General features: G+C 42.6%; 1 protein-coding gene across 4 annotated transcripts in view; it reads left to right on the plus strand.

The window, feature by feature from the left end:
* GRIA3 (glutamate ionotropic receptor AMPA type subunit 3) overlaps window positions 1-27,956 on the plus strand; it is a 208,190-nt gene that overhangs the window by 94,720 nt on the left and 85,514 nt on the right. For all 4 annotated transcript variants that reach the window (XR_007775845.1, XM_050964485.1, XM_050964487.1 and 1 more), the window contains 3 exons: window positions 18,407-18,460; window positions 20,502-20,663; window positions 27,065-27,232. Coding sequence is in view for 3 of the 4 variants with exons in the window: in XM_050964485.1 (XP_050820442.1) it covers window positions 18,407-18,460; window positions 20,502-20,663; window positions 27,065-27,232 (384 nt within the window). In the remaining variant the exon portion in view is untranslated. The remainder of the gene's footprint in view (window positions 1-18,406; window positions 18,461-20,501; window positions 20,664-27,064; window positions 27,233-27,956) is intronic.

Consider the following 27,956-nt stretch of genomic DNA (forward strand, 5'->3'; position numbering starts at 1 on the left):
TGTTTTCTCTGTTTTCTCCATGTGTCCCATTGGTCTCTTCCTCAACCCAGTATTTTCCACTGCTGTCACAGAGCCGAGGTGTGCTGCTGAGGTTCTGAGGGCACTGTGCCACCGAGGAGTCATGAACCAGGATATCATATTCTGTGGCGACCTTGATTTGCCTGCGTAAGGGATTCAGGGTGAGGCCTTGAGGGGTGTCTAGTATATGCAGATGCTTGTTACAAGTCACTCTGTTACTGACCCATTTAATTTCCATGACCATAATGATCTAGAAACTCGGTCACCAAAAGACTATCAGTCATCCTTCCACACAGATTTGACCAGTTCAAATGCCCATAAATGCATTTTAGGAGGGAAGAATTTACAAGTATAGTATTGGTCACTTCTTTGAGGTGATCATGCTGGATATGAAGCCTCCACTGGGGAGAAAAGGGGGTCTCCTGAGGTCAGCAGCCCTCTCCATTGGATTGTAGCCTGTGAAAGGTGAGCGAATGTGCTCATGTCAACAGCCATTTCTGCCCAAAGGGAATGCTACTAACAGGTATTAAACTAATAATAAGCCACAGACACGGTGTCTGAACTAAGAGAAGCAAATGTCCTTTTCAGATTGGGCTAATCCTCTGCACATATAAAACATTTCACACATTCCTATGGGTGGAATTACTATCTTGTAAATGCTAATGCCTTCTGAAAGCCATCTTCTACCTCACATAAGATTTCCCAGATTCAGAATGACAAGAATTTAACAATCAGAATGTTATTCCTACTGCAGAGTGATTTAAGGCAGTGTCACCATGGATCTGAACAGATTTCGAAATAGAATGATTCAGAAATTGCAATTCTGTGCTAATATGATTATTAATCACGTTGAATGTATATAGCATCATAATGTGCTTGGTGCTGTACAGTTAAAGATCCATTTCCAAAACAAATCACTTTTCACACTCCAAAGAGATTACAACCTGATGTCACCATTAAGATTTTATTATTCTATATTAACAGCATTTAACAATATTATACTAATAATTTATAATCATTAGCCATAAGTGCACACATGCGCGCACATATTTATGCATCTGCTTTTGACATTTTGCATATTTCACCATATTACATGCACTACATATGTGTACACAAATAGATCTGTTCATATATAGTATAGATCTATTTATGTAATTAATTGTACAATAGGCCTAAATATGGAGTCAATGGAATTACCCTGAATTAACTGGAAGGAAAATTAGAATTGATAGCTCATTCCCTGATTGATAGACGTATCTACCTAGTTTGAACCTGAATTAATAGGTGTCTGTAAAAAGCATCTTCTTCATTTGTTGTACAAGTAGCATTTTTGCTGCTTTTTCAGTGACAAGAAGTCCTGTGTTCCTGTTTGGTTACTCTTACCAAGCATGGCCAAAAAATCTTTGTGCCCCTTTCATTATTTAAACAGTGTTCACATTATATAAACCACTTCTACTAATTGTTACCCGTGTTGGAATCTCAGTAGAAAAGCAAATGGTCAAATGGGCCCCTTTGGTACTGAGGTATCCTTTCACTGTTTGATGTGGTCAGACCTGATGTATGTTAGTAGGGCAGCGTGTGGGAACTTGATGCTTCTCAGCTGTACCTGTTCTAAACGTAGACAGAAGACTTGAGTCTTCAGGGCTGCCAAGCTGGCACTTTTCACAAACAAAACTCACACAAAATGCTTTTAAGATATATATGACACAATAGAAAACACACACACAGCATGTTAATTGGTTGGAGCTTGCTTAAAAGCCTGTCTATTCAATTTTATTTGTACCAACCCGTTTGACCATCTAACCATCTCTAACTGCTCTGGGAACCTTTTCCACATCACATGTACCACCTCAAAACAGAGCCTGGATTTTAAAATCTCTTCCTCAGTATCACCACTTCTCTTTTCTTAGCCTTTAAAAATCAGTGCTGCATGAAAAACTACTTTCTTACAGTCCAAACATTTAGTGTAGTTCTTTCTTCTTCCCAAAATAAAGGATAAATCCTTTCATCTTTTCAGGCATTACCTTAATTTCTGCATCTGTCTCTCAAATAGAGTTTAATGCTTGCAACTCCACTTCCAACCAAGTCTCTCCTTAATTAGTTTCCTAGGCAACCATTATCAAGACAACTCTGTTGAGCCATCTGCAGGGAGAGGAAGGAAACATAATATCAAAAATCATAGAAATGTAGGACTGGAAGGAACCTCAAGAGATCATCTAGTCAGCCCCCTGTGCTGAGGCAGGATCAAATATACCTAGACCATCCCTGACAGGTGTTTGTCTAAGCCTGTTTTTTAAAACTTCCAGTTATGGGGATCTCTCAACATCCCTTGGAAGCTTCTTCCTTTGCTTAACTATCCTTATAGTTCAAAAGTTTTTCCTAATATCTAACCTAAGTTAACTCTCCCTTGCTGCAGATTAAACTGGCTACTTTTTATTCTGCCTTCAGTGGACATGGAGAACAATCAATCACCATCCTTTTTATAATAGCCCTTAATGTATTTGTATACTGTTATCAGGTCCCTCCTCAGTCTTCTATGCTCAAGACTAAAAATGTTCTCTTTTTCTTAACCTTTTCTCTGGACTCTCTCCAATTTGTCTACAGCTCTCTTAAAGTTTCGCTCCCAGAACTGGACACAGTCCTCCAGCTGAGTGCCGAGTAGAATGGGACAATTACATAATTATCTTACATAAGACACTCTTGTTAATACACCCAGCCATATTAGAATAGGAATAGTATAATGCTCCTGTGCAAACGGACAATACATATAACCAGTGACAGCATAGTAGTGCTGGTATGCTTGTGATCTCATTTATGAGTGGGGAAACCCTAACTCAATAGGCAGAAAGCTGCACAAGAACTTAACGTCTCTCCTCAGCGCTGACCAAACCAGGACTAATTGTATTACTGCTGTACAAAGTGTCAGAGAGGGTGGGAACAGGCACCTGCAGTGCTGTTCAAAGTCCCACCTACATCCTGATGTTCCTGTGTGAGTTCCCTGGAACATTATAACAGCACAGTGTAAATCGTAAGGCCTTCAATGAGGTCTTTCAGTTGACTTCAAAGGGCTTTGGATCAGGCCCCGAAGTAATTAAGTACTATCCCATTGCAAACCAATCATCCTTAGTCTATCTACATTTATCTCCGTTGAGCGTGAGTCTCTTCTCGCTTGCCGCAGTTTTACACCAGTGGAATCCATTAGCTTCATTGGCGTGGCTCCTTTTTTATACTGGTTTAACCCTTTATGTCCTCACCTAAATGTTCCCCCATTCATGCAAGGTCTAGGGACAAGACTAGTCGATTGCTCAGCAACCAGCTTGCTTAACAAATTTTGAGAACGAAAATGGCACAACAATTTAAAAGGAAACTATATACTACCTGAGGAAAAACAGGCCCATATTGTTACATGCATGACTCACTTTGTCAGGGTTTGTAACCATGTTTAAATATTTGCTGTTGGAATTTGGTTCTGCCAAAATATAATAACAAACAAAAATATTAACAATATACAATACAGGATCTCTTAAAAATACCCAGCATTCCTTATCTCCTGGGAAATCTCAAGTAAAGTTAAAGTTGTTAAAGAAAAACATGGCTGTAACTGTTACTACCTCATACCAGTAAAAATGGCTACACTGCAGTATAGAAGTCTAACAAAACTGGATTAAATCTTCATAATTTCTCCTGGTTCAGGTTTTATGCACAATGGAACCTAGTGATACAGAGAACTCAGATACTGCAGAGCTCTGTTTATAGTGAAGCACAATGAACCTCTCAACTGTTTCAATGCATTGAAATGAGCAAATTGCATTTAATTCCAGTTGTTGTTAATCTCTATAGTGAAGTTCTATAAAAAACCCTGGCTTTCCTCTCAGAGGTTGCAATATTTTTTTTTTAATTTCATAAGATCTAAAAAAAAAAGTAAGCGTTAAAAGGAAGAAAGGATGGCTGTGGCTCAGGACTTTTCAGTCTGCTTGAAGGCAATTCTCTGCAGTACAAACTCCTTTAATAAAGATTCTTATGTGAGCATTGGGACTAAATTACTGCGACACTTCTGGGTTATATCCAAATAATAGTCTGGAGTAAGGCTGACATGGTTTCTGAATGCAGTAATGCTTTATATAAGCAGAGTTCTGTGTTTTCAAGGACTCCAGTTCAAATCTTTGAGCCACTGCTATGATTACAGTGATTGCTGTGAAATACTGATGGGTTGCAAAAGTATTTTAGAGTTAATCTCCCAACAATAGGAATATAGCATGCAATGAAGAGGGGAAATAAATTAGATGTACATTTTATATCTCTCCTGAAAAGATTTTGTGTGTATGTGCATGCACTAGGGACATTTCCCTGTACAGACAATTGACTTTAAACATATGACTTAAACATTTTGGATAAACTTCTCATCAAACGTAAGCAATGTAAAACAGCTGGAATCTTTTGGAAATTTTCAAAATGGAGTTATTTTAAATCTATTAGAGTTCTACAGAGAAGGCTTTAAAGGGTCTGAATAGTACCAAAACCAACTGAAGATTGGCTTCCTCCTTGAAGTAGTCCATGTTTGAGAATGATTTCTGTTAATGATCATATTTAATTAAGTGATTTGTCCATCCTTTAAATAGAAAACTGAAATTTTAGTGAAGTTACACCAGTGTCAGAGTGAGGCAAGTGGGGGGAGAATTAGGTCCCTTAAGCTTTGAATATATTGCAGCATATGGGAACTGGGCTTAAAGTAGCCAAGACTGCAGTGCTCACTGTTACCAAGAATGGGCAGTGGTCCTTCTCTTTGGGCTGTGCGTGACAATGTCTTTGTGTAGCACAATAGCCATGGTTAGTACAGTCCACTTCCTCTTTAGCAGAATGTTGCCTTGTGTGGGGTTAAAGATAAGTACCTGAATTGTGGTTCTGTTTTCAGGGATTCTCTGGGGTTTGCAATGCATATTACCATCTCACCATACTTTTTGATTAATCAGTTCCACAAAGTATCAAAACTTCAGGGGAGACTGGAAAGTGGTGGCATGATTTAGTTCCATGAGACTTCTCCTGCACAAAGTCTAACAGGGCTAAATTCCACCCTCTGTTCTACAGCTATAAAGGTAAACTTCTAAATTGTCCATATCTAAGTCTTTCAATCTCTCTTTGAAGGCCATGCCCGATTACTCTCAGGCCAGATTCTGCCCTTGTCCATATCAAAGCATCTCACAAACTTTAATATATTCATACTCCCAACACCCTGTGAAGTACGATAGTACTATTATCCCCATTTTACAGATGGGGAACTGAGGCACAGAGAAACTAAGTGACTTGCCAATGGTCACATAGGAAGCCTGTGGGAATTCAGTCCTCTGAGTCTCAGGCTAGCACCCTTAACCAATGGACCATCCACTCGTCTCTAGGCCAGTAAAGGTTGTAACTCTGGAAAAAAAAAAAAAGGTAGCTGAGCAGGAGAGCTAGTGAGCAAGGGAGGCAGCATCAAAGAACAAACGTCCTCTGCAAAGCTGTAGTGTTCTGTCAGCCTTCAAAATGAAGAATAAAACAGTTACGGCGAACAAGGTAAATAATGTAGGGCTGATTGAAATCTGCCCCCAACACTATTCTGGGCTGTGCTTTTCTGAAGGCTCGAGCCCTGCATGAAATTTTAAGTTTGAATTTTGAGACTGCGAGGTTACAGAGGACTGAGAACACATGAGAATCTCTGGGAAAATTTTAAAAGGGAGTGGATTTTAATCTATTAGAATTCTCCAAAGAAGGATCTAATCAGCATAAGCAGCACCTAGGAAATTAAAGCGTGTCCTCCTTCCTGAAATAGTCCATGTTTGAGAATAACTGCTGTGAATGAGCTTGTTTAATTAAGGGATTTACACCCTAATTGTGGAAAATTCAATGTAAGCATAACTGTAGAGTTGCCAGCGCACTTCCATAATACAACTGGCATTTAATTTAATTCATTATTCTCTCTTGTAAAGTTAAAGAGGAATTCGCCATTTAAAAAAAAGACAGTAAAACACACATACAGTAGCTACTGTACACTTGCTCCTGTCTTTAGTGGAACCCCCCGTGGGAGTAAGGTTCTACTCTTAGGAATCTCTTTGCAGGATAAGGGACAAAGATGTCTCCCCAACAAGTACTATGTGCCTACCCTTTTGTTTATCCTTTCTATTTCCTAGTTAGGCGTCGTCATGATTTGAACAGTAACTTCTGCTTCTGATCTTGGTTTGAGTGGAGTGGCTTTGAGTGGTGAAGAGTAGTTGCTGTTTTTGATTGATTTTGGCGTCAAGGTATTTGTTCAGAAGGACATGGCCTGTGGAGATAGATGCAGTGCTGAGAGGTACAACTCTATTGTTTTCTGTTCTCATCTGTCTAGACAAAGAAAGGTCTTGATTTAAAGGAGAGGTGGTTTAATGAATTATGTTTGGCTTGAAGAGTAAACTATTGTGATTATGAATGTCAGTTACTATGGGTTGTAAATCTTTCCATCTCAATGTCCTCAGGGTCCTAAGGCTTTTGAGGTAGCATATGTCCTTTAACAATAAGAATACAGCCAGCTTGGGTAAATAGGTTATACAGTTAACTCCCAAAAAGAAGGAAGTGGAACATAAACAGGTTTGGGGAGACTGTGTTAGAGCACAATAAATTGCTTACACACATCAGATTGTAAGAAAATGGGGAAGAATATTGTGCCCTCAAAACCTATGTGTTGGATGGTGATTTTTTTTCTAAAAAGCACCAAGTATAAATACATATCCAGATAGTAAATGCACCTTCCATTGCATGGCCTTCAATCAGGAAACACTGACTTGTTTACAGAGAGAGGAACTATTAGAAGGAAAGAATGGAGGGGGAGAAGCAATAGTGCTTTCATATATTCCTAGTGCTGACCTAAGAAGACCATAATGCATAGCCATCACCTAACTGGGAGATGAAAGATGTTTATTCATGCCGCAAAAGTGTGTCTTTTATAGGCAAATGCTAAAATTGCCAATTCAGTAAGGGACAAATTCTGCCCCTTTGATGTGAACGTGTGTGTGTGTGTGTGTGTGTGTGTGTGTGTGTGTGTGTGTGTGTGTGTGTGTGTGTGTGTGTGTGTGTGTGTGTGTATCTACATAGATATCTATACAGATATATATAGAGGGCTGGCTCCATGGTTTTTGCCGCCCCAAGCAATGGAAAAAAAAAAACTGGAATCGCGATCGGCGGCAGCTCCACTGCGCTGCTTTCTTTTTCGGCGGCAGGTCCTTTCCTCCGAGAGGGACCGAGGGACCCGCCGCCGAATTACTGATGAAGAGCCTGACTTGCTGCCCCTTCCCCTTGGCCGCCCCAAGCACCTGCTTGCTGAGCTGGTGCCTGGAGCCCACCCTCTGTGTGTGTGTGTGTGTGTGTGTGTGTGTGTGTGTGTGTGTGTGTGTGTGTGTGTGTGTGTGTATAAAAAACAAAATTGGAACAAGTTGTATCCTCTAAAGACTCCATGCTTAATACATGAGCCATCCTTCAGGAGCAGGGGCTCACCAGATCCCTAGGACTTCTATCTGTGATGTTACATCCCGCTAAAGGAGAAAGGGTTTGACACCCACAACGACGCTCTTCATATAATACCTTATTAAAAAGGCAGGCTTCCAATTCTGAAGTGGAATAACAAGTGCAGGTGAGGCAGGAGAACTGAGTAGGCAAAATCCATAGACACATGAGGACATGGATGAATGAGTGCATGGATTTTTATGCTACTTTCCACTACCTCGTATATTGTATGAAAATACAAAATCTGGCAATCAGGGATAGGGCAGAGCGTACATTTGTGACACTCCACAGAGGACACTAAATCAATGAAACAGCAGATTGATTATACTCATCCAGATATGCAGTTATTTTTCATCTGTGTCAAACTATATGTTTGGAATCATCATTTAAATATTTGAATACAGTCTTCATTGAATATTTAACCCAAGTATAATGGAATACTACTCACTAATACAAACTGAAAATATTGTTTACCTTATTTAACTGTATCAGAATCCCTAGAGGCTAGATTCTGCTCCCCATTAACACTGGTGTAGGGTAGTAAATTGCCTGCAGTGTTGGGATCACTATCTGACTCCCTGTATGAGAGGACAGAACACATGATGGAAGCTGCTTTCTGTGGAATGTGGAGGGGGTTTCATTTTAGTGAAATCAAAGGCATGTCACATATCACCTTTTCAGTTGTGACATGTCATTGCTAGCTGGGGCATGCCTTTCATTGCTACATAATGCTGCAACCCTTTTGGAAATTAATCTCGTGGTGACAATGAACATGGAGTGACAGAAAGACCAACACAGGCCTTATATGATATTGGCAAAAATTGATATTATGGGGATATTTGGTGGGGGTAATTCAGCATGGAATAAGTATTCAGAGCACTTGACGGGAGCTTGATCTTGCCACCAAAACATATTTGTGCTTCAGATAATGTTGGGGGAATGGGTACTACAATTTCAAGTAATGAAATTACTCTGGTGAGGTAACGAAGTGGCTCCTTCTGAGTCTGATAGAAGCAAACACTGATTCCTGGTTTGATAGTTAAATCATTTCACCTCAAGGGAAGAAGTTTTCCATTTTACAAGGGCTTTTCATCTTCTGCACTCTTCCTGCTTGTCATACTACTAGCTGGATGCTGAGAAGTGACCTATGCAAAATAAATTGAATAATATATTAAAAAAGGATTATACCTTGGATGCCACATACCATCCCCTAGATTATTTGCCCTTTCTATGTATGATGATGTAGAAGATTAATAGACCTTTCTTAAGATTAGACTGTCCACTGCAGGAGATGAAACACAGACAGCTGTTGTAAAGCATCCGCAGCAGGCATATAAAAATAGGGTGGCATAAGTGACCACTTTTCAACTTGAGAAGGGCTTTTACAGTTGCTCCTTTTCTTTAGCCTTAGACACTCAGCTAGACAAGGTGCACTGCAGATGACCTCAAGACAAGCTGAACATTTTATCTTACATACTGGGACTTGGTTTAGAGGACCTCGATTGCAGCTTGTATTGACGTAATAAACTGAATCATTAACTCAATAGTCTGAGGCCCTGTTTTCTCTGATATAAGGTCCTGAAGCCCAGAGAGGAATAATTCCATGCCCTGGACCCCATTCTTGTTGCCTCACAAGCCACAACTCCTCAGCCAGTCAACCCAATACCAGGTAGGATCAACTTCATATATGGGGCACTGTTGCCAGATAGATATACCCCATCACCAGGGATCAGGTCACATGGGACAAATAAGGGGTTATGGCTCAAGTAGATATGGCTGTCCTAGCAGCGCAGCGTGGCCTAGGAGCCAGAGTCCTTGAGCAGCACCCACATCCTGTGGTGGGTGTGGGGCAGGGTAGGGTGACCCAGGCCGACCCTTCTCCACCAGGTCCTGACCTTATGAAACCTGTAATCAGTGATTCAATTGGGTTTCCTATTTTAACAGTCATGTTCCTGGGTCCCTTCCTATCCTTAATAGAGTCATAGAATATCAGAGTTGGAAGGGACCTCAGGAGGTCATCTAGTCCAACCCCTGCTCAAAGCAGGACCAATCCACAGACAGATTTTTGCCTCAGATCCCTAAATGGCCCCCTCAAGGATTGAACTCATAACCCTGGGTATAGTAGGCCAATGCTCAAACCACTGAGCGATCCTCCCCACTTGGTTTCTGTTCTGTCCGTTCTCCTTGGGGTGTCAGCCTTTCAGCTCACTCCTTATCCTCTGGCGTCAGCAGGGATTCTGTTGTCGATCTCACTGGCTTGGCCTCCATGGTCAGCAGCTCCAACTAGTCCCTGGCAGGGGCCTGCAGCTCACATCTGCCCTCCCTCTCCTCCAGCCAAAACTGAGCTGGGCCACTCCCTTTTATATCTGTCTCCAGGTTGAGCATGCCCAGTAGGAGTGAGGGGGCATGGCTTCTTTGGCCCACAGTGTGAAGTTAACCCTAACTGGGTCAGTGAGAGGTACATACACCCCATCACAGACATATTATACCTATAGTCGTCTTCACACCCAAAATCCTTCCACCACAAGCAGTACAAACCAGCATGCACGATAGCTCAGTGGTTTGAGCATTGGCCTGCTAAACCCAGAGTTGTGAATTCCATCCTTGAGGGGGTCGCTTAGGGATCTGGGGCAAAATCAGTACTTGGCCCTGGTAGTGAAGGCAGGGCGCTGGACTCAATGACCTTTCAAGGTCCCTTCCAGTTCTAGGAGATAGGTATATCTCCAATATAAAAAAGATCTGAGCTTTAAGAAAGGCAACTAAGACAACCAACATCTCTAAGAAAAGACTCAGTCTTAACAAGCTGAGATATAATAAACACAATCTCATTTATGTTCAGAGCTTGCTCTACATCTTGCCAGACTCAGTAGCTACAGGAATCTCCCTAACATCTCAAGCTGTTTTCAGACCTCTTGAAGAATGACGTGGTCCTCTCCCTTTAGCGAGCCTATAAATGTTAATATCCCACCAGATGATCACTGTCGAAAGCTCCAAAGGAAGGAGGAGGGGGGAACCCTAGTCAATCAGCCCTGGTGGAGAAAATTCTCCTGGATCACAAATATGTCACTCAGATTCCAGCCTGAGTATATGAATGAGGCTCAGTCCATTTGGGGCCCAAAAGATTGTTTCTGTACCATATGCTGTCTTACCTGAGGAGATAAGAGTAGGTGCCCCATAGCTTATTTGGTTTATTGACCTGCTGTATGTGGGGTCAGGTGTAAAATCAGCTATACTGTTCAAACAGAACTGCCAGACTTAGAGATCACTGCCGAGTGCATTTAATGTGACATCTGATATGGCTGAGGGTCCCTGCCACCTCAAAGTTGGCAGCTTGCCATCCTGTGGAAAATTTGGCCCATATTGTTTGTTTGTTTTGCTGTTGAAAAACATCATACCATCTCACTCACTTTGCACAGTGCAGTGGAAACAAAAAGTGCCATATAAGTGCTTCTAGTTATTACATCGGTTACTGGTGCAGTGCTACCATGAAATATTTCTAAAGCAGGGGATCGGGGATTGCTACTGCCACAACTTAGGTACCAGTGCCCCAATCCTCAAAGACTTAGGCATGTGCTTAAAAGTCAGTGGGAATACTCCCATGCTTTAAGTTAAACACGTGCATAAATCTTTACAGGATTGGGACCCAAATCACTAAATGGATAACTTCATGTTAAGTATTATCTCAATATTAAGCCCTTTCAAAATGAAAAATGTTTGACACCAAGACTCCTATTTACAATATTTTAAAATCTGGGTATCTAGAAAAGTGATCTATTTCCTCCCCCTTTTTTAACATAGAGTAATAACAGTACAAGAGTTAAAACAGCCTTTTCATTCCCTGTTATAGTAGAAATGGAAAGCTACATTACAGTAAGTCACATCTTTAGCTGTCATTCCATTTAAGTGGCATACTTCTGTGAGATGTCACATATGAAAACCACAGGAAAAATCTGTAGGCTTTCTTTTATAGCAACAGTGCCAGTCATCTCCAGTGTTTATCTGATGGAAAGATACAACGGTCTCATAAATATCTGGATTATGACCTTTAGCTCAGTCAGTCTAACGAAAAAGGAACAGATTTCTACACTCATATGACCTGAATTTAGTTTTCAACTTTTTCAAAACAAAGATAGATAAATAATGTTGTTAAACATGATGAACTGACTAGATTGAGATGGATTCAAGTAACTAGAATGGAAGACGAAACCCAAATAGGTATTAATCAAACTTTGTACTTTGCCTTGCACTGCTGTCTTGGCCATTGCATGTTTTCATCTAGGTAATAACATAATTGTATCCTCTTAATTGATGCAGCCATGTTGGGATTCACCAAGCCCATGAGAACTGTAATAATTCTAGAAGATTTTCCAGAATTGATGTATTTTCTTTAGTGAATACAACATCTGCAATGGAAGCTTCCTTTCACTGCTCTACCTTCTTGCCTCATCCATAACATGGCTGGACCACCTCTAGGAGAGAAAGGAGGGCTCATGCATAAGTCCTTTGCCCTATCACTGAAAGAGAGGTGCTGGTTAAATATATTTTACTGTATAATTGTAAAAGATTTTGACCACTGCTATAATTCCCTCCAGCTCAACAGCAAAAAAATTATCTCCTCCTCCTGTGGGGCATTCGCCTTCTGAAATAAAAACAAAACAGGGATATATAGCTTTTTAAAAATACTTAAAATAAGTAACACTGATTGGTCCCCCTCACCTGTGCCACTCCTGTCTGCCTCTCCATATTTTCCTCTTCTCTCTCCATTCCCTCCAAGGCACTTTTGCTTCCCACTCCAGGTTCCATGTTTCCCTCTGTCCCCTCTTTCCTTAGCTCTGCCCCACTGTTTATGTTCACCTCCTCCCTCTACTTCCTCACTGCCTTGGTTTCTCACCAGGTCCATGCCACACCAGCTCTTTCTGTTCTGTTCCGTCTCCGCTACCATGGTTTAACAACACACTGCTCACCCCGCCTCCTTCCCTACTTGACAATTTATTAGTCTCCGAATCATTGATTTTCTCCTCCCACCAGCTCCAACTCTGAAACCTCAGGAAGAAAATGAATAGGTCAATAGTGACCTATTGTCTGGACCAAATCAGAAGTAATTTTAAAGCCAGTCGGTAGTAACTGAGTCAAAGAGTAAGAAAGTCAGTTTCAGGCTAACACAAAAAATGACATTGCTGCCCCCATCTTCTTCCTGCACTCCCAGACGTGCATACCGTGATAGTGAGAATTTGAGAAAGATGTTCCTTCTGAGAATGATCATTGACCTTCCCCAGAATCCTCCCCATGTTGTTCCAGTTCAGCCTATTCCCAAGAGAGGCCTGGAAAGGTCAGCTCTGGGTGTGAACTTCCCTGTAGTATGGTGGTTTCAGCTCCACTATTCCCATTTAGTTCCATCTCTAAATAATATGGTTGTTGCACAACATGATTTGTTAGTGCTGACACACATGAAGCTGCACGATATATTGCATTCCATCTAGACAGGATGTATTGTACTGTCTGAAGAGCACCACCTGCCTAAAAAGGAAGTCAGAGCTTTTTGGTGAGCGTTTTCTTTGGAACTATGCTACTCTCTCAAACCTAGTTGATTTGTGTAGCCACATGATCATAAGAGCATGCTTTTTTCATCATTATTGTTAGCGAAATGCCAAGTGGTTTTGTAGCAATTCAACATGGAACAAATACAGCAATTTAGCTAATCTCTGTATTCAACCTTTGAAAATTGCCCTTAAAATTTACCGGCCCAGATACAACCTCTACTTGCCTCCTTATTACCATGGTGATTGATAATAATTATAAACAAATGGTATTTTATGTGTCCATTCAAAAAAAATTATTCACCCCAGGCAAGTGAGTGACTAGCAACATGCAAAGCTGATGGAATCACTCAAAAATGGTACATAATCCAAGACTCCATTCAGCATAAACAACATCTGCTCCTGCCCAATACCTCGAGACGTTTATTCTAAAGCCCAGGACATTTTAATTAGGACACTTTTTGATTTTTGTGCTTATTAACTGGTGACATATTTTAAGGGTTAATTAAAAAAACCAAGCCTTTGTTGCGACAGTATGTAAAACCTGACATAGTCTTTCTACCTACAAGATAAAATTAGGTAGGATCAGAATTTTGAATTATTCATGACTTTTTCTAACCAATTTTTCCCCCTCTCCTCCTCCTCCTTTGTTCAGTTTCAAATCTTCTATGCTTTCCTTTCACTCAAAGTGAAAGCATCATTAAGTCTAGGAAGTGAAACATCCCAAAGACATGTAATTCAGTAAAATCCTTGCCCTGTAATCCTAACATTCTATTCAGTGTTAGTATTCAATATCCTCCTTCCTATATAAGCTCCACAATATATCAGCAGTTGATGAGATTTATTTTTATGTCCCTGCTTTCCTTCTTCATGAAAAGCTTTATCCATTCTTTTACTCCCTTAGGAGCTACACTGATGTGGGTGATTGGGTCTGCTATGCTTGCTAATCCAGCAACTCTTCTCTTCTTTAAAATTGCTGTAATGTTTGCGGACGGGATATGCTTGTTTAGGGTTAGGCTAGTACGTGCTGAGTTTTAAAAGCATTATTAATATCTAATTATAATCTGACATGCTTGGGTAATATTTGAATATAAATATTAGCAGGGTTTCTTCTGGAACCTGCTTTGTAAACTAAGGCTTGAATAAAGCAGTTTGGCCATTTTTTAGGGCAATTGAAATTATTTCTGGCCATTAATGGAGACAGGCTATTGGACTGGATGGACCTCAGGTCTGCTGTCCAGGAGAAAGGGAAGTGCAGTGGGGAACGGGCTGATGGGAGTTGTAGTGCCCTGCTTTTCAGCTCCATCATACTATGTTTCCTAGTTGCTCCATTCCTGTTGACTTCACTGGAAGCCGCATGCATGAGTTCAAAGGCAAAATATGGCTTTTAGTGTCATGGTGTTGTCTCTTCAGAAATATGCACATTTCTGGTCAGAAAAAAGAAAACCTCACTTACTAAGGATAAAATGTCAAAGAATGTTGCTCTTGATTTACAAGTGTAAAATCCTTTGCCTCTAACCTTTCAAAAGTAAATTACCTCTGTTAATGTAAAATGCAAACATACAGGGAATTTAGTATGCAAATAGAATGTATGCCAAATGCATCTAAGGGGAGCATGCAGATTTCCATAGAAAACAAATGTGAGTGTAGACAAGCAGATGTTTTTTACCAATAGAGCGTACGTACAGTTCTCAAGAGGACCTGTCTAGCAATTTATTTTCAAATTGTTGGAAGTATGCAAATGCCTCAGAATTAAAAGAAATGGCTTCTATTAAGGACAAGGCAGTCCAAAGAGGCAACTGGGAATTTAATAATTCAAGTATTGTAACCGGCCCAACAGTATATCTAAAGGCATCGACTCAAATGTCAGTTAAACTTATCAAGGAGATAAGTGGCATTTTTGGACAGATGTCTTCTAGAGTGTGGCATCTGGATCCTTTATCTGTCACCCATACATAAGCCAGAGAGTTGTGATAATGTTCCATGCTGGATATTCCCCTTTAAAGGTTGAATCTACTCTGAAAAGTGTGTGTTTAAAAGTGGCACTTTCCTACTCAGCAGAGCTGCTCCCTGTGTGTAGTCTGTGTTACAGCTAATTTGTATTGTGAAAAATATAAGTGTTGACTACTTTTTACTCCTGTTAGCACAACAAAACTAAAGGAGAGTGAGTTTGATTCTATCCTGTCTCATTCATAATCAGCAGGATGAACTGACTTGTAATTGCAGAATCAAATCCTTCCTGAAGACTATGGGGTTGCACTGCTGATGCTGAGGTTATAATTTGAAGACAATGGGATTGCACAGATGGAATTGCAAAGTCACAATCTAACCTGCACAGTTTTTGTTACTGATGATTCAACATCAGCATCGGTGGAACTAGAGGTGCTGTCACCAGGGCCGGTGCAAGGATGTTTCGTGCCCTAGGCGAAACTTCCACCTTGTGCCCTCCCCTGTCCCCGAGCGCCTGCCCTGAGGCACCCCCCCCCCCCGCAGCAGCTCCTCCCCTCCGCCCTGAGACGCCCCCCCTGTGGCAGCTTCCCACTCCCAACCCTCTGCCCTGAGGCATCCCTCCCCCGCCCCAGCTCACCCCTGCTCCGCCTACACCCCAAAAACATTGTTGCCGCTTCACTTCTCCCGCCTCCCAGGCACCTAAGCTGATTGGCGCCACAAGCCTGGGAGGCGGGAGAAGTGAAGCAGCTCACCTCTGCCCTGCCTCCTCCCCGAGCACGCCATGGCTGTTTCATTTCTCCTGCCTCCCAGGCTTGCAGCCCAATCAGCTTAGGCGCCGCAAGCCTGGGAGGCAGGAGAAGTGAAGGAGCCACAGCATGCTCGGGGAGGAGGCGGGGCAGGGGTGAGCTGGGGCGAGCTGGGGCAGGGAGTTCCCCTGTGTGCTACACCTCCTTACTTGCTGCAAGTGGTCCTCCCCGCACTCCCCTGCCCCAGCTCCCTACGCCTAAATGCCGGCAGTGACTGGGGCAGCTGAAGATCCGGCCGCTGCAGTCGCTGCCGAAGAAAATGCCGCCCCCTGAATCCTAGTGCCCTAGGTGACCACCTAGGTCGCCTAAATGGTTGCACTGGCCCTGGTCCTACCCCTGTCTGGCAAGCATGTGTTCTATCATTAGCTGTACACACAAGCCAGCCCTGATGCCATTCGGCGCATGCCAAGAAAGGAAGCAAAGCACTCCCCAGGTTCCGAGGTGCTGGAACAATTTGTGTAGTGGGGGTACTGAGAGCCATTGAACCAAACTGTAAACCCTGTGTATAATGGAAACCACTTCAAGCCAAGGTGTGTGGCAGCCAGGGCCGGTGCAACCATTTAGGCAACCTAGGCGCCCCGGTCGCCACCAGCATTTAGATAGAGGGATCTGGGGCAGGGGAGCGTGGGGAGGGCTGCCTGCAGCAGGGGAGTGGGGTGGCACGCAGGGGAACTCCCCGCCCCAGCTCACCCCTGCCCCGCCTCCTCCCCGAGCACGTCGTGGCCACTTCACTTCTCCCGCCTACCAGGCTTGCGGCGCCTAAGCTGATTGGCACCGCAAGCCTGGAAGGCAGGAGAAGTGAAACAGCCACGGCGTGCTCGGGGTACTCGTGCGAGAAGCATGGGTGAGCTGGGGCGGGGGGGTGCCTCAGAGCAGGGGCATGGGGGGTGCGGAGGGTGCAAGGTGGAAGTTTCGCCTAGGGCGCGAAACATCCTTGCACCGGCCCTGCCTTGGCTCCCACGGAAGCTACAGAAGGCAACAATTCCCTGCCGTTTTTCAGCCATCATGAACAGAGCCGCACAGCTTCCGCTGCTTTTTCCATGTTGTCATTCATGGGCTCCCATCGAAGCTACAGAAGGCAACAATTCCCCGCTGTTTTTCAGCCATCGTGAACAAAGCCGCACAGCTTCTGCCACAAACTCTGCTCACGTTTCCGCTGCAAACTCTGCTTTCCCGCTCTTGCAGCTCTAACGAGCTTCCCAAGTCTGTGAAAGCTACAGAAGACAACCATTTACCGCCTTTTATAGGCCATGTTGAACTGAACAGCTCGTTTCGTGCCCTTTTTCCAGGATTACCCGTGCAGGCATCATAGCGCTGCAAGCATGGAGCCTGCTCAGATCTCCACTGCAGTTTTGACCATTGTAAATACCTTGCGCATTGTCCAGCACTGTGTGCAGTACCTGCAAAACTGGGCGAGGAAGCAACGACAACACAATTACTATACTGATGAGGACATGGACACAGACATTCCTAGAAGCACAGCATGTGGCAATTGGAAGGTCATGGTGGCATTGGGCCTGGTTCATGCTGTGAAATGCCGATTCTAGGCCTGGGAAACAAGCACAAACTGGTGGGACTGCATAGTGTTGCAGGTCTGGGATGATTCCCATTGGCTTTAACCTGGGATTGCGATCTCGATTTAAGCACTACTCCACTTGCCAAGGTGTAATACAGAAATCGATTTCAAGAGCCCTTTAAATCAAAAAAGCTGGTTTGGTCATGTGGACGGAATCTTTTTTTTTTTTTTTCCCTAATTAACTCGGCTAATTCTGAAATAATGGACTAGTGTAGACCACGCCTAAGGCTGGAATCCATAAACAACTGCTGGTTGAAAAATGATTTCCCATGTTCAGTTAGCAAGATACTTATCCGTTTATGATAGGAATTGTCTGTGCTACTGTTAAGCCTCTGGAGGCCATTGGTCCAATTCTGCTTTCCTTATTTCTGACAGTTCCTATTGGGCATTTTGAACTGGAGTCCTATGTGGCTACATAGGCCACATGGTCCTACTGTGGCGTCATCTCTTCTTGAGCTCTCAGTTATATTCTGTGTAGTAACCTGTTGGTTCTGCAATTCCCATCTGCTCTGCATGCCACTCAGTCAGCGAATTCTACCTCTCCCTAGTTAGCTGCTTGGATGCAGGGGTTAGTTGAAATGAAGGGGAGACTGCTGATAGAGACAGAGCTGGTTGGGGTACTTTCACAGAAGGTCCTCACAAAAGCTTCAGGTAGCCATGAGCTAGGTCCCAGTTGCACGAATTATTAATAAACCAAATAGTGGGCATAGGGTGACCAGATAGCAAGTGTGAAAAATCCGGACGGGGATGGGAGGTAATAGGTGCCTATATAAACAAAGCCCTGAATATTGGGACTGTCCCTATAAAATCAGGACATCTGGTCACCGTAAGTGGACAGTATATGGGCCCAGTTCAGCCTCCAATGAAGACAGTGAGATTTTGCCATTAATTTGAATGGAAGTGGGTCATGTGTTGTAAAATGTTAATTGTTTTTGTTTTTTTTCCTTATGCTCATTGCGACTCATTCTCTTACATTAAGTGATACATGTTATTTCTTCTACACACAGGTTGTAATCCTTGGTAAACATTCCAGAGGTTATCACTACATGCTAGCTAACCTGGTAAGAACTTTTTCATCAGCAGACGTATAACTAAGTTTTAGAGGGTAATATATTCTGTACAGGTTGTGTCAACTTTAATCAGCTAAGGAGGAAATGCATGAAGGAGTGCCTGGATTTTGAGAAATGACTTCAGTAAATACTAGAACTGGTATGCAATAATCATTTCTACTCAATTACACAGTCTTTGTTTTGTCTAAGAAGCTCGTATCCTTTACTAATTTAAAAATAATAATTCAATTATATGTTCTCCACTAATTTATATCCTCTTAAATAACACACTAGATAATACTAATCTTCTGTATAACAGATTTTAAATTTAAACACTGTAAAAATAATTACATTTTATTTGTACATGATACAAGTGATATAAAGAGCCAAGTTAAAATTTGTAATTCCACGTAGTAAAGTGGCCAGACTGTTTAACCACTCATTGGCTTTATATAGGTAGATCCTCACTGCAGAGTTAGTACAGTACTTTATACATATTCATTGACCAGGCAGAGGACAGTATATTTTTATCCATATTAAAAATACACTTCTCCACACTCTATAACTGACTTTTCAGATATTTCTTTGATATTTTTGAAAAGCAATCAGCTAGACATGCTGCAGAAAAGGGTTATAATGTAGTTGATCCTGCAGAAAGAGTCATTTTTAGTTTCTGTGTGTAGAAAATGTTCTTCTAAAGTCATATCACACTTTCTAGTTACTAATCCTACTTTGTAGAAGAGTCTCTGTAATCATGTTTTCTGGTTATGATTAAAGCAGGTTAGATGAATTTTAAAATGTCATTTTCCTTATAAATACTTTGTGGCTTTAAAATGTGTCACTGTGCATTATGGAACTGATCCTATTCACACTGACTACAGTGTACTTCACATAAACCAAAAAACAGTGGGCTTAAATTGCTATTACCTTGTGCCACGCACAGCCATTTACATTTCTACAAGGTGACTGCAAACTGCTACCCAATCAACTTGCTTTCTACATTCACTTTACACAGGAGTAAATGACAATATGAGGCATAGGGCAATGGAGAATCAGGCCCACAAGGCTTGAAAGTGAAACATTTAGGTAAATATGCCAGACAGTGCAGTGTTAATTGTCACAATGAGGATCATGCTTTGCCACAACACAGCAGTGAGAACAACAAGGGGCATCATGCCTCTGAGCCACCAAGCTTTCTGGCACTCTCTCATTGTTAAGCATTTGCCGCTCTGATGGCTGGTGCAGAGGAGGTAATGGAGCCAGGGCCCAACGTTCTCCATCTGTTTTGGTGTGGTTTACATTTCAAGGATGTTAACGGGGGCTGACTTTTCAGCAGAAGCATCAAGGAGGCTCCTTGCACCCCATTTCCCCTTTACCCTCCACCTTTAACACATGCACAAGATGCAAGAACCAGCTGTAGCACCCTGTATGGAACTTGGAGGGAGGAGTACAGATTGCAGAAGGAAAGAGTTTTTGGAAGAAGCACCGAGAAGCTATTGGGAATGCACGTGGCTAGAATGCTACCTGCAGATGTAGCATCTCTGTAAATAGTTTTCTTAATAAAGAGCTGGTTTAGTTTTACAACCATGGAATCCTTTCACATTATTATCCAGCACGCAGTATATGAAATACCAGATATGATCTGAAACTACATATTTTAACAAAAGAATTTGAGTAATTCATTAACCCATATGTCAATCAGTCCTCTTCTACTGAGCTTTATGTGTAATATTGTGTACCCTTTTTGGTATGTTTTGGATCACATGGAAACTTTACCACTCTGGAACAAGCCAGTGTTCCATCACTAAGGTCTGGAACCCACGTGTTTCCAAATTCCATTTTATTCCAATACTACAATCTACTGTTGCAAGAGATTGTCCCATAGATAGGGTATCTTCTACTAGTGGCAGGGAACTTTCATCAGTTTATTTTGTACTAAACTAGCCCAAGATTTAAAAATAGCATCTTACCAGAATGTTTGTTTTTAAAACCGAGCCAAGTTGCAGACACTTCATATTACACTGATTTCTGTTTTCTGCACATATTCTTCCAGGGTTTTACAGATATTATACTGCAGAGAGTAATGCATGGAGGCGCCAATGTTACTGGATTCCAGATTGTCAACAGTGAAAACCCAATGGTTCAACAGTTTCTACAACGCTGGATTAGACTGGATGAAAGGGAATTCCCTGAAGCCAAGAACTCTCCATTAAAGGTAAACTTTTGTTGACAGTGATGGAAGCCTTTTGCATTGTGTTTAGCAAAAATCTGATTCATTTAAAAATATATATGTATATGATTTTCTCTGCTCAGAATGAGTCAGAACACTCACTGCTAGACAAAAGAAGAGACTGTTAGCTGGAAACATGAAACACTTAATGGTGGACTCTGTGAGGCAAAGAGCCCCATACTGCAGTCATTTCACACATAACACTGCTGTCGTCAGATGCTCCTGGTGTGGTGCTCTGTTCTAGTCAGTGTTGATATCAGTCGGCTGCGTGCGTGTTCCTCTGTGTGCTGATCCAACTCTGCGCAGATAGCCGACCCAGCAGACCCCAAGAGAACCCCCAATGACCACAGACTCTAGTAAGGTACGAAGGCACCCAGGCCAGGTTTATTGTCAAAGAGAAACACCATCTCCAGCTCCCCGGCATAGAAGTCCAAGGTTCTGCTAAGGTGCTGCTAGCTAGTACTTATGTGCTCCCTGACAATGGACCAGCTCAGTCAGTGGCCGGACTTTCCACTGCCCCCTAGGCTGGACAAAGACACTGCCCCAGGGATGCATTCTTATACACAGGTACAAACAAGTTACACATCACTCCTGACGTATTGAGATGCAACCCCTCTATGTAGCAAGGTACAACCCCTCTAGGTAGTAAGGTGCCGCCTCTCACTTTGTACATGTTGGTTCGAACAAAACAACTCTATCCATCATATTACCCTTTTGGCCCTGTCATTGGGATGGATTGGCCTGTTCCTTGTTATCCGTGTGGAGTGTACAAGTATGCGAATGTTCTGATATCTAGTGTCCAGTACCTTTTAGGTATGTCTCTTTTTGCAGCATCAGCCCTTTCCTTGCCAGCTTCTGTGAGCAGGGCCTGCCTCTGGCTCACAGCTTAACTTTGCTTTATGTTAGCAAAGTCTTGACTATTACTTTAGTTCAGGCCTTAGGCCTCATATCAGGTCTCTGATACCAAGGTTTATATCTCAAGGCCTCCTCTTACTACAACTGCCACTGACTTCAGTTAGAGAGGACTGAAAAACATCCTTTTATTGTACATTTTTGGGTCCTAACTACGTAGCACTGGGCAATTCCAGCTGCAGAATGATGTAGGATTGGACTCATCATGGGACCACCATGAGCCCCTCCCAATATTCCCATTAGGGAATGGAGCCCCAGTGAATACATACAGCCAATTGCTCTTATAAGGAAATACACTGTTATGCATGCTAAGGCTTTTGCTATTAGACATCTACGAACCATTGTCTCTGTATCTGTTTACCTGCAGTGTTGAGGCACATAATATAAACATGAACATGATTGTACATAAATATATTCTATGCACAGGCTGAGGTGGATAGGTCCCTGTTTTTATGTTGTCTACACACTTATCTTCAATTATGTCTCACCCAGCAAGAGATGTTCTCCCCTCAGGAATGAACATTTGCAATGAACATTTGCCACGTCTTTTTTATTTTCCTTTTGCCTTATGTAAAGGACTATTTAACATCCCATCTTTACTGATGGCTGACTCCTCAAGCAAGTGCACAACTTGTGTGATGCTGTTAACCTAACTCCATTTGTGTTTAAGATGCCATAGTTGTTGCTATTGCTCCACCGTGGAATCTCATATATGTACAAGTGGTCTTAATAGTTGCCCAGGTACCTTCTACAATAAAATCCTTCTTCACGGTTGTCAAAAGAACCCAAAAACACTATTTCTTCCAATTCTTCACTGCACAGGTAATTTCTGTCTTGGCAAAGTATCTACAAACAACATTCAGTAAAGAACCATGTGCCATGAACAGGAAGTGCTGTCACAGATCAGAGAGTTCTTACAGATGTAATGCAGGCTACCCACTAAATGAATCGTTATTTAGCACCTAGTCATACCAACAGTGGTGCAAGTAGAATCCATGTCTTACCAGTACAGGGGGTCACCAGCTAAAGGGGAGGGCGGCACATGACCTCCCCATTTGACCCTCCATATGATTCCTCCCCACCCTGCCCGCAGCCCAGGGCCCCCACGCTCTCCCCGTCCCCTCCCCATGATCCATCCCACATTACCTGAGGGGGGGCTCTGTCCTCCTCCTGCTTCACTGGAGACTCCGGATCCGCAGCAGGGAAAGCAGCAGAACGTGGGGCTGCTGGACAGCTCCTCCGGCACGGCTCTACCGCCCTACCCTCCATTCCCTGCCCTTCCACACAGCTGCATGTCCTCCATCTGTACAGCAGAAGCCCAGCTAGAGGACTGGGCTGGGTGGACAGGGCTGGGGGCAGTACAGTACAGCCGCCGGAGGAGCTGCCAGTGTGGGGTCGCCGGCTCCTCCTGTGACTATAACAATGTTTAAAAGGGAACTGGATAAATTCATGGTGGCTAAGTCCATAAATGGATATTAGCCAGGAAGGGTAAAGAATGGTGTCCCTAGCCTTGTTCATCAAAGGATGGAGATGGATGGCAGGAGAGAGATCACTTGATCATTAACTGTTAGCTTCACTCCCTCTGGGGCACCTGGCATTGGCCACTGTCGGTAGACAGGATACTGGGCTAGATGGACCTTTGGTCTGACCCGGTACAGCCGTTCTTATTTTCTTATGTTTACGCTACAACCTACCGGCTATAAATATCTTGCTTGTATGGCATACCAGACCGTGCCACTGTACTTGCACTGCTGCATATCAGGCAAATAAATTGATTTTGAGATACAAAGCCAGTCAAAACCAGAGGTAGACTTCCAGCTGAACACTGCATGGTTAGTGAGCATTAAAGGTACTTGATGAATGCAGGAGATGCAGCTTGGTTATCAGAATCTCTGTTTGTTCTTGTATTGAACGCCTCTGGATAAGGGGGAGAAGGGGTGTCTTCAATTTAACAACTTGTCTCCATAGCTAGATGAGGTGATATTGCACCCTGTTCAATGAGGGGTAGTAAAAAGCATTATATTCCTCTAAGGTATATTTGCTACTGGGTTGTAGACTACCTAGACTCCAGTGCCACTTGGATGTGAAGTGCAACCTGCTTCATGATGACTGGGAACCATAGCTATGGTAGTTTGGGCTGTCAAAGAATCAGAATGATTCCCCCTTTACCACAGACCTGCTGGGGCACATAACCGTTTTCACCCTTTTTACCAGTGTATCAGGAAACCTCCATCCACTATTTCCCTCCCTAAACACGTACAGCAGTTCTGGACATGTCACCTATTGATCCCCTTTGCTCTCCATGTTACCACATCCCTTCAGCAGGCCTGGTAGAGTAGTCTGCGTGGGGTAAGCTGGAGAAAGCCTCACACAGACTGCTGGGGGTCCCAGGGAATAGCTATGCAGCACATTTTAGAGGTGCTAAAACCCACCCTCATCTAATGAACTAAAAAAGGGTATTGCTAGTAACAGAATCACAACCTGTTAATACCCCTCCCTGATTTTCTCTGTCTCTTAGTTTTCTTCCCCATCTGTAAAATGGACGTGATGATATTCACTTACCTCCTCAGCAGAGGGTTTTGTTAGGGTTCATCAGTCAATGTTTGAAATCATAAAGGGCTAAACAAAATACTTAGTATTATCATCATGCTCTTCCTTTCTCCCTTTCTCTTCCTCTCCTCCCTCCTCCTCTGGTTAGGCCCCCTCTACTGTGCTGACTCACATAGCTGAAAGGGAGGCCCTCCAGTTCCGGAAGAGTGAGTGGCTGACAGATGAGGATGGTTCCATCAGTGCAATGTAACACAATTGGACCAACAGAGGAGGCCTCAAAATCTATAACTTCAAAGCAGATCTCCTTGGGGGAAACTCATCCCCACACCTATAGTAAACCTTATAGAAGGGATGCTAAACCTGTTTACCAGACATCTCATAGCTGAAGCTGTTCTTCTGTCTTCTCCTTAATTATTATAAAGAAAGAAATTTTGTATTCCTTTACTGCATTTTTTATTAATGGAATGGACACTTCTTCCCTAAGAAACCTAATGATCTCTGCTGTTTTACCAGCTCCATCTAGCCATTTCATTCCAAGCTGACACCAAACTACTCGATGATACACCCCCAACGGCAGGATTTTGCCTATCATGAAGGCTCCCTGCATGCCTCTATCTGACACAGCCACACTGCCACTGAAGTGTCCGTGGGGAGGGAGTTAGCCAGTGTCCCACAAAACAAGGATAACCCTGGTGTCGCCTATTAATTGCAGAGCCAGGAGCACCTATCAGTTTAGAGGAGCTTACTAGAAGATACAGGAGTAAAGGGAAGTATCATACTAGGCTTAAAGCTCAGAAATATATGTTGTTACCCTAAGCATATTTTAATCCAGTTAAAAGCAATTTACATTGGGGGAAAGTTATTCTCTATCCTTGAAAAATAATTTTAGATATACGGTAAAACACAGAGGTTGCATTGCATTACCTTTGTACAAATGTACTGCTCATTCTAGAAACTTGCCCAGTATTTATCAATCAGTCAAAAAGCATACTTAAAAAATTGATGTACAGTATTTTTGATTAGGGAATAAATTGCCTGGAGATTAAAGCCCTGATGTTTAATTTATTTTGTATTTTATCAGCCTTTCCCTTCTCTCCCTCTCTCTCTTTTTTTCTTTGCCTCCTCATGCATTTATAAGTAGAATTCAAATAACGCAGAAAATTAGATATCTCTTTTGGCATAACTTGGAAGGGACTGCATTGGGGTTATTGACAATTGATCCAGTCTACTGAAAAAAATGATCATCATGCAGGCTTTACGTCTTGCTAGATTGGAAAGCTATTACAAGATTTTTTTTCATGCAAGAATAAATATCTTTTTAAAATACCTGATTCTGTATTGTTAGGTGGAATGTGTCGTGTAATATTTGTTAATGAATTAGAGAGAGAGAGAGCACATTGCAGTGCCAGAACCACAGGAAAAAAGGTTGAGGTAGACAAGGATTGAAATAAGCAGCTGCATCCTACTAATCACAGCTGTAAAGATCTCACCATGTAAAGGACAAGGCAGTCCAGCATTTATAAACAGGACCATAATTTAAAACTTGGGAAGAATGGCTGGCACAAAAAATCTTTTCCCAGTGGTTCTTTTTTATCAGGTGTGTTTCCCTGTCTCTGCCGGCATAAACACACATACCCCTCCCAGTTTTGTAAAAGTTACCATAGGTTTTACACGTTTATTATCAATATGGGCAGCCTCCCACAATAAGAGCAAAAACATTTTTCAACGTAGTGGCCACCTGGAGTTTTATTCTCCCCTACAGGTTAGAAGTAACTGCCACTGAAATCAATTATAATTTACTCATGTCCTGTAGGAGAGCAGCTAAAAATGCTATTGAAATCCAGGATTCCATCTTTCCATCTTTTGCATGGGTAGTGTTTGTTTGTTTTCACAACAATGTAAGTCAAATGGGACGCAAGGGGATCTAAATGATCATGCAGTAAGGTTTGCTAAGTACAAGGAGACAGGTGAGCATTCCGGAATGTGCATACATGCACTAGATTCTTCTTGGAAGTTCAATATTTGTCACTCATTTACATACAAATACCGTAGAGATAGGATGGAATCTAATGATGCAGCAGCGTCAAAATGAGGCCCTACAGAGGTTTGCAAGATTCAATTGTATTTGATTACAATGGAACTCTCTATATAGTATTTAAAGTATGCACACAAAGTAATCTAAATCCGACTATGCTTATCTGCAGTGCATAGCCAGAAATCAAGATCTTGGTGTCCAGAGGTTGGGCCAGTCTCTAGCAAAGTCGAGTTTTCAGATGAATCAATGGATATGAAAAAATACAGACACATCTCCTAAAGACATTTATTGCTTATGAATTGGGAGTGATATCAGATTTATAACCTGATTAACAATTGTAGTTTTGTACAATATAAGGCAGTAGTGAGGGTGAGGTTGTTTTGGGTCTAGGTTTTTTGGTAAGAAAAATAAACCAGTTTATGGCTGGCCATGGATCCTAGCTAATCAGAAACATGGGCCAGACAGAAATCATTAATGTTAACTTTAAATTACTCCTAGCTCTTTGAGTTGGTTACCTGATTAAAAGAAAATCAATCCAAGCAAAACTCAAATATGAGTTGTACACTGCAGTTGGCTACAACATGGCCCAGCATTGCATTATTGGTCTTCTTCATCAACCTGCTTTAGATAGGCAGCTCTCCAATTAAATCTAGTCAGTACTTTACAGAACTATAAACTATTTTTCTATATACTGTAGGAAATCATAACATTTTAAATTTCTTACTTTAAATGTACATAATTGCGAAATGACATGTGACATATGAGGGGAGGGAGTGAAATTGTTGCTGCTCTAAAAACATTTGAACAGGGAGAAATAATAGACCTTTGTAAACCTGAGGCAATTTCCAGAGTGCTATTTGTCACAATATTTTATTTGCATCAATTTTAGTATACGTCTGCACTGACCCATGATGCAATACTAGTCATAGCAGAGGCTTTCCGCTACCTCCGAAGACAGCGTGTTGATGTTTCCAGGAGAGGTAGTGCTGGAGACTGCCTAGCAAACCCTGCAGTGCCCTGGAGCCAAGGAATCGATATAGAAAGAGCACTGAAAATGGTAAGGACAAATGCACCTACCCTATTGAACAGGTACACCATATTTTTACAACATAAGTCTTTAAAACAACAACAACATGATGAAGGAAGCAGCTTTCAAAAGCTACCTGTAAATCTGCACATGCAGCTTTGCAAAAAATGCACTTGTAAGGTCTCTGTCCAGGCCAAATGGGGCAGAACTCAGATCCTTCTACTCCGTAAGCACAGGGCCTTGGTGCTTAAGCTAACAATGACTATCCTGTACCCAGGCCTAGGGCCAGCTCTAGCCATTTCGCTGCCCCAAGGACAGCGGCACGCCGTGGGAGGGTGCTCTGCCGCTCGCCGGTCCCACGGCTCCGGTGGACCTCCCGCAGGCGTCCCTGCGAAGGGTCCGCTGGTCCCGCGGCTCTGGTGGACCTCCCGCAGGCATGCCTGTGGAAGCTCCATCGAACCGCGGGACCAGCAGACCCTCTGCAGGCGTGCCTGCAGAGGGAGGTCCACCAGAGCCGCCTGCCGCCCTCCCGGCAATCAGCAGAGAACCCCCCGCAGGATGCCACCCCAAGCACACGCTTGGCGCGCTGGGGCCTGGAGCTGGCCCTGCCCAGGCCAGTAAAGAGGGTAATGACAAACACAAGAGAGGTCTGACATCCCATCCAATCAAGGGCCATGGTGACACACTCAGTATGTTGCACACATGCCCTCTTCCCCATGGCCATAAATTTGTCTTCTATAATTCAGTGGTCATA

Source organism: Gopherus flavomarginatus, chromosome 8 (assembly GCF_025201925.1).
Source record: "Gopherus flavomarginatus isolate rGopFla2 chromosome 8, rGopFla2.mat.asm, whole genome shotgun sequence".
Taxonomy (NCBI): domain Eukaryota; kingdom Metazoa; phylum Chordata; order Testudines; family Testudinidae; genus Gopherus; species Gopherus flavomarginatus.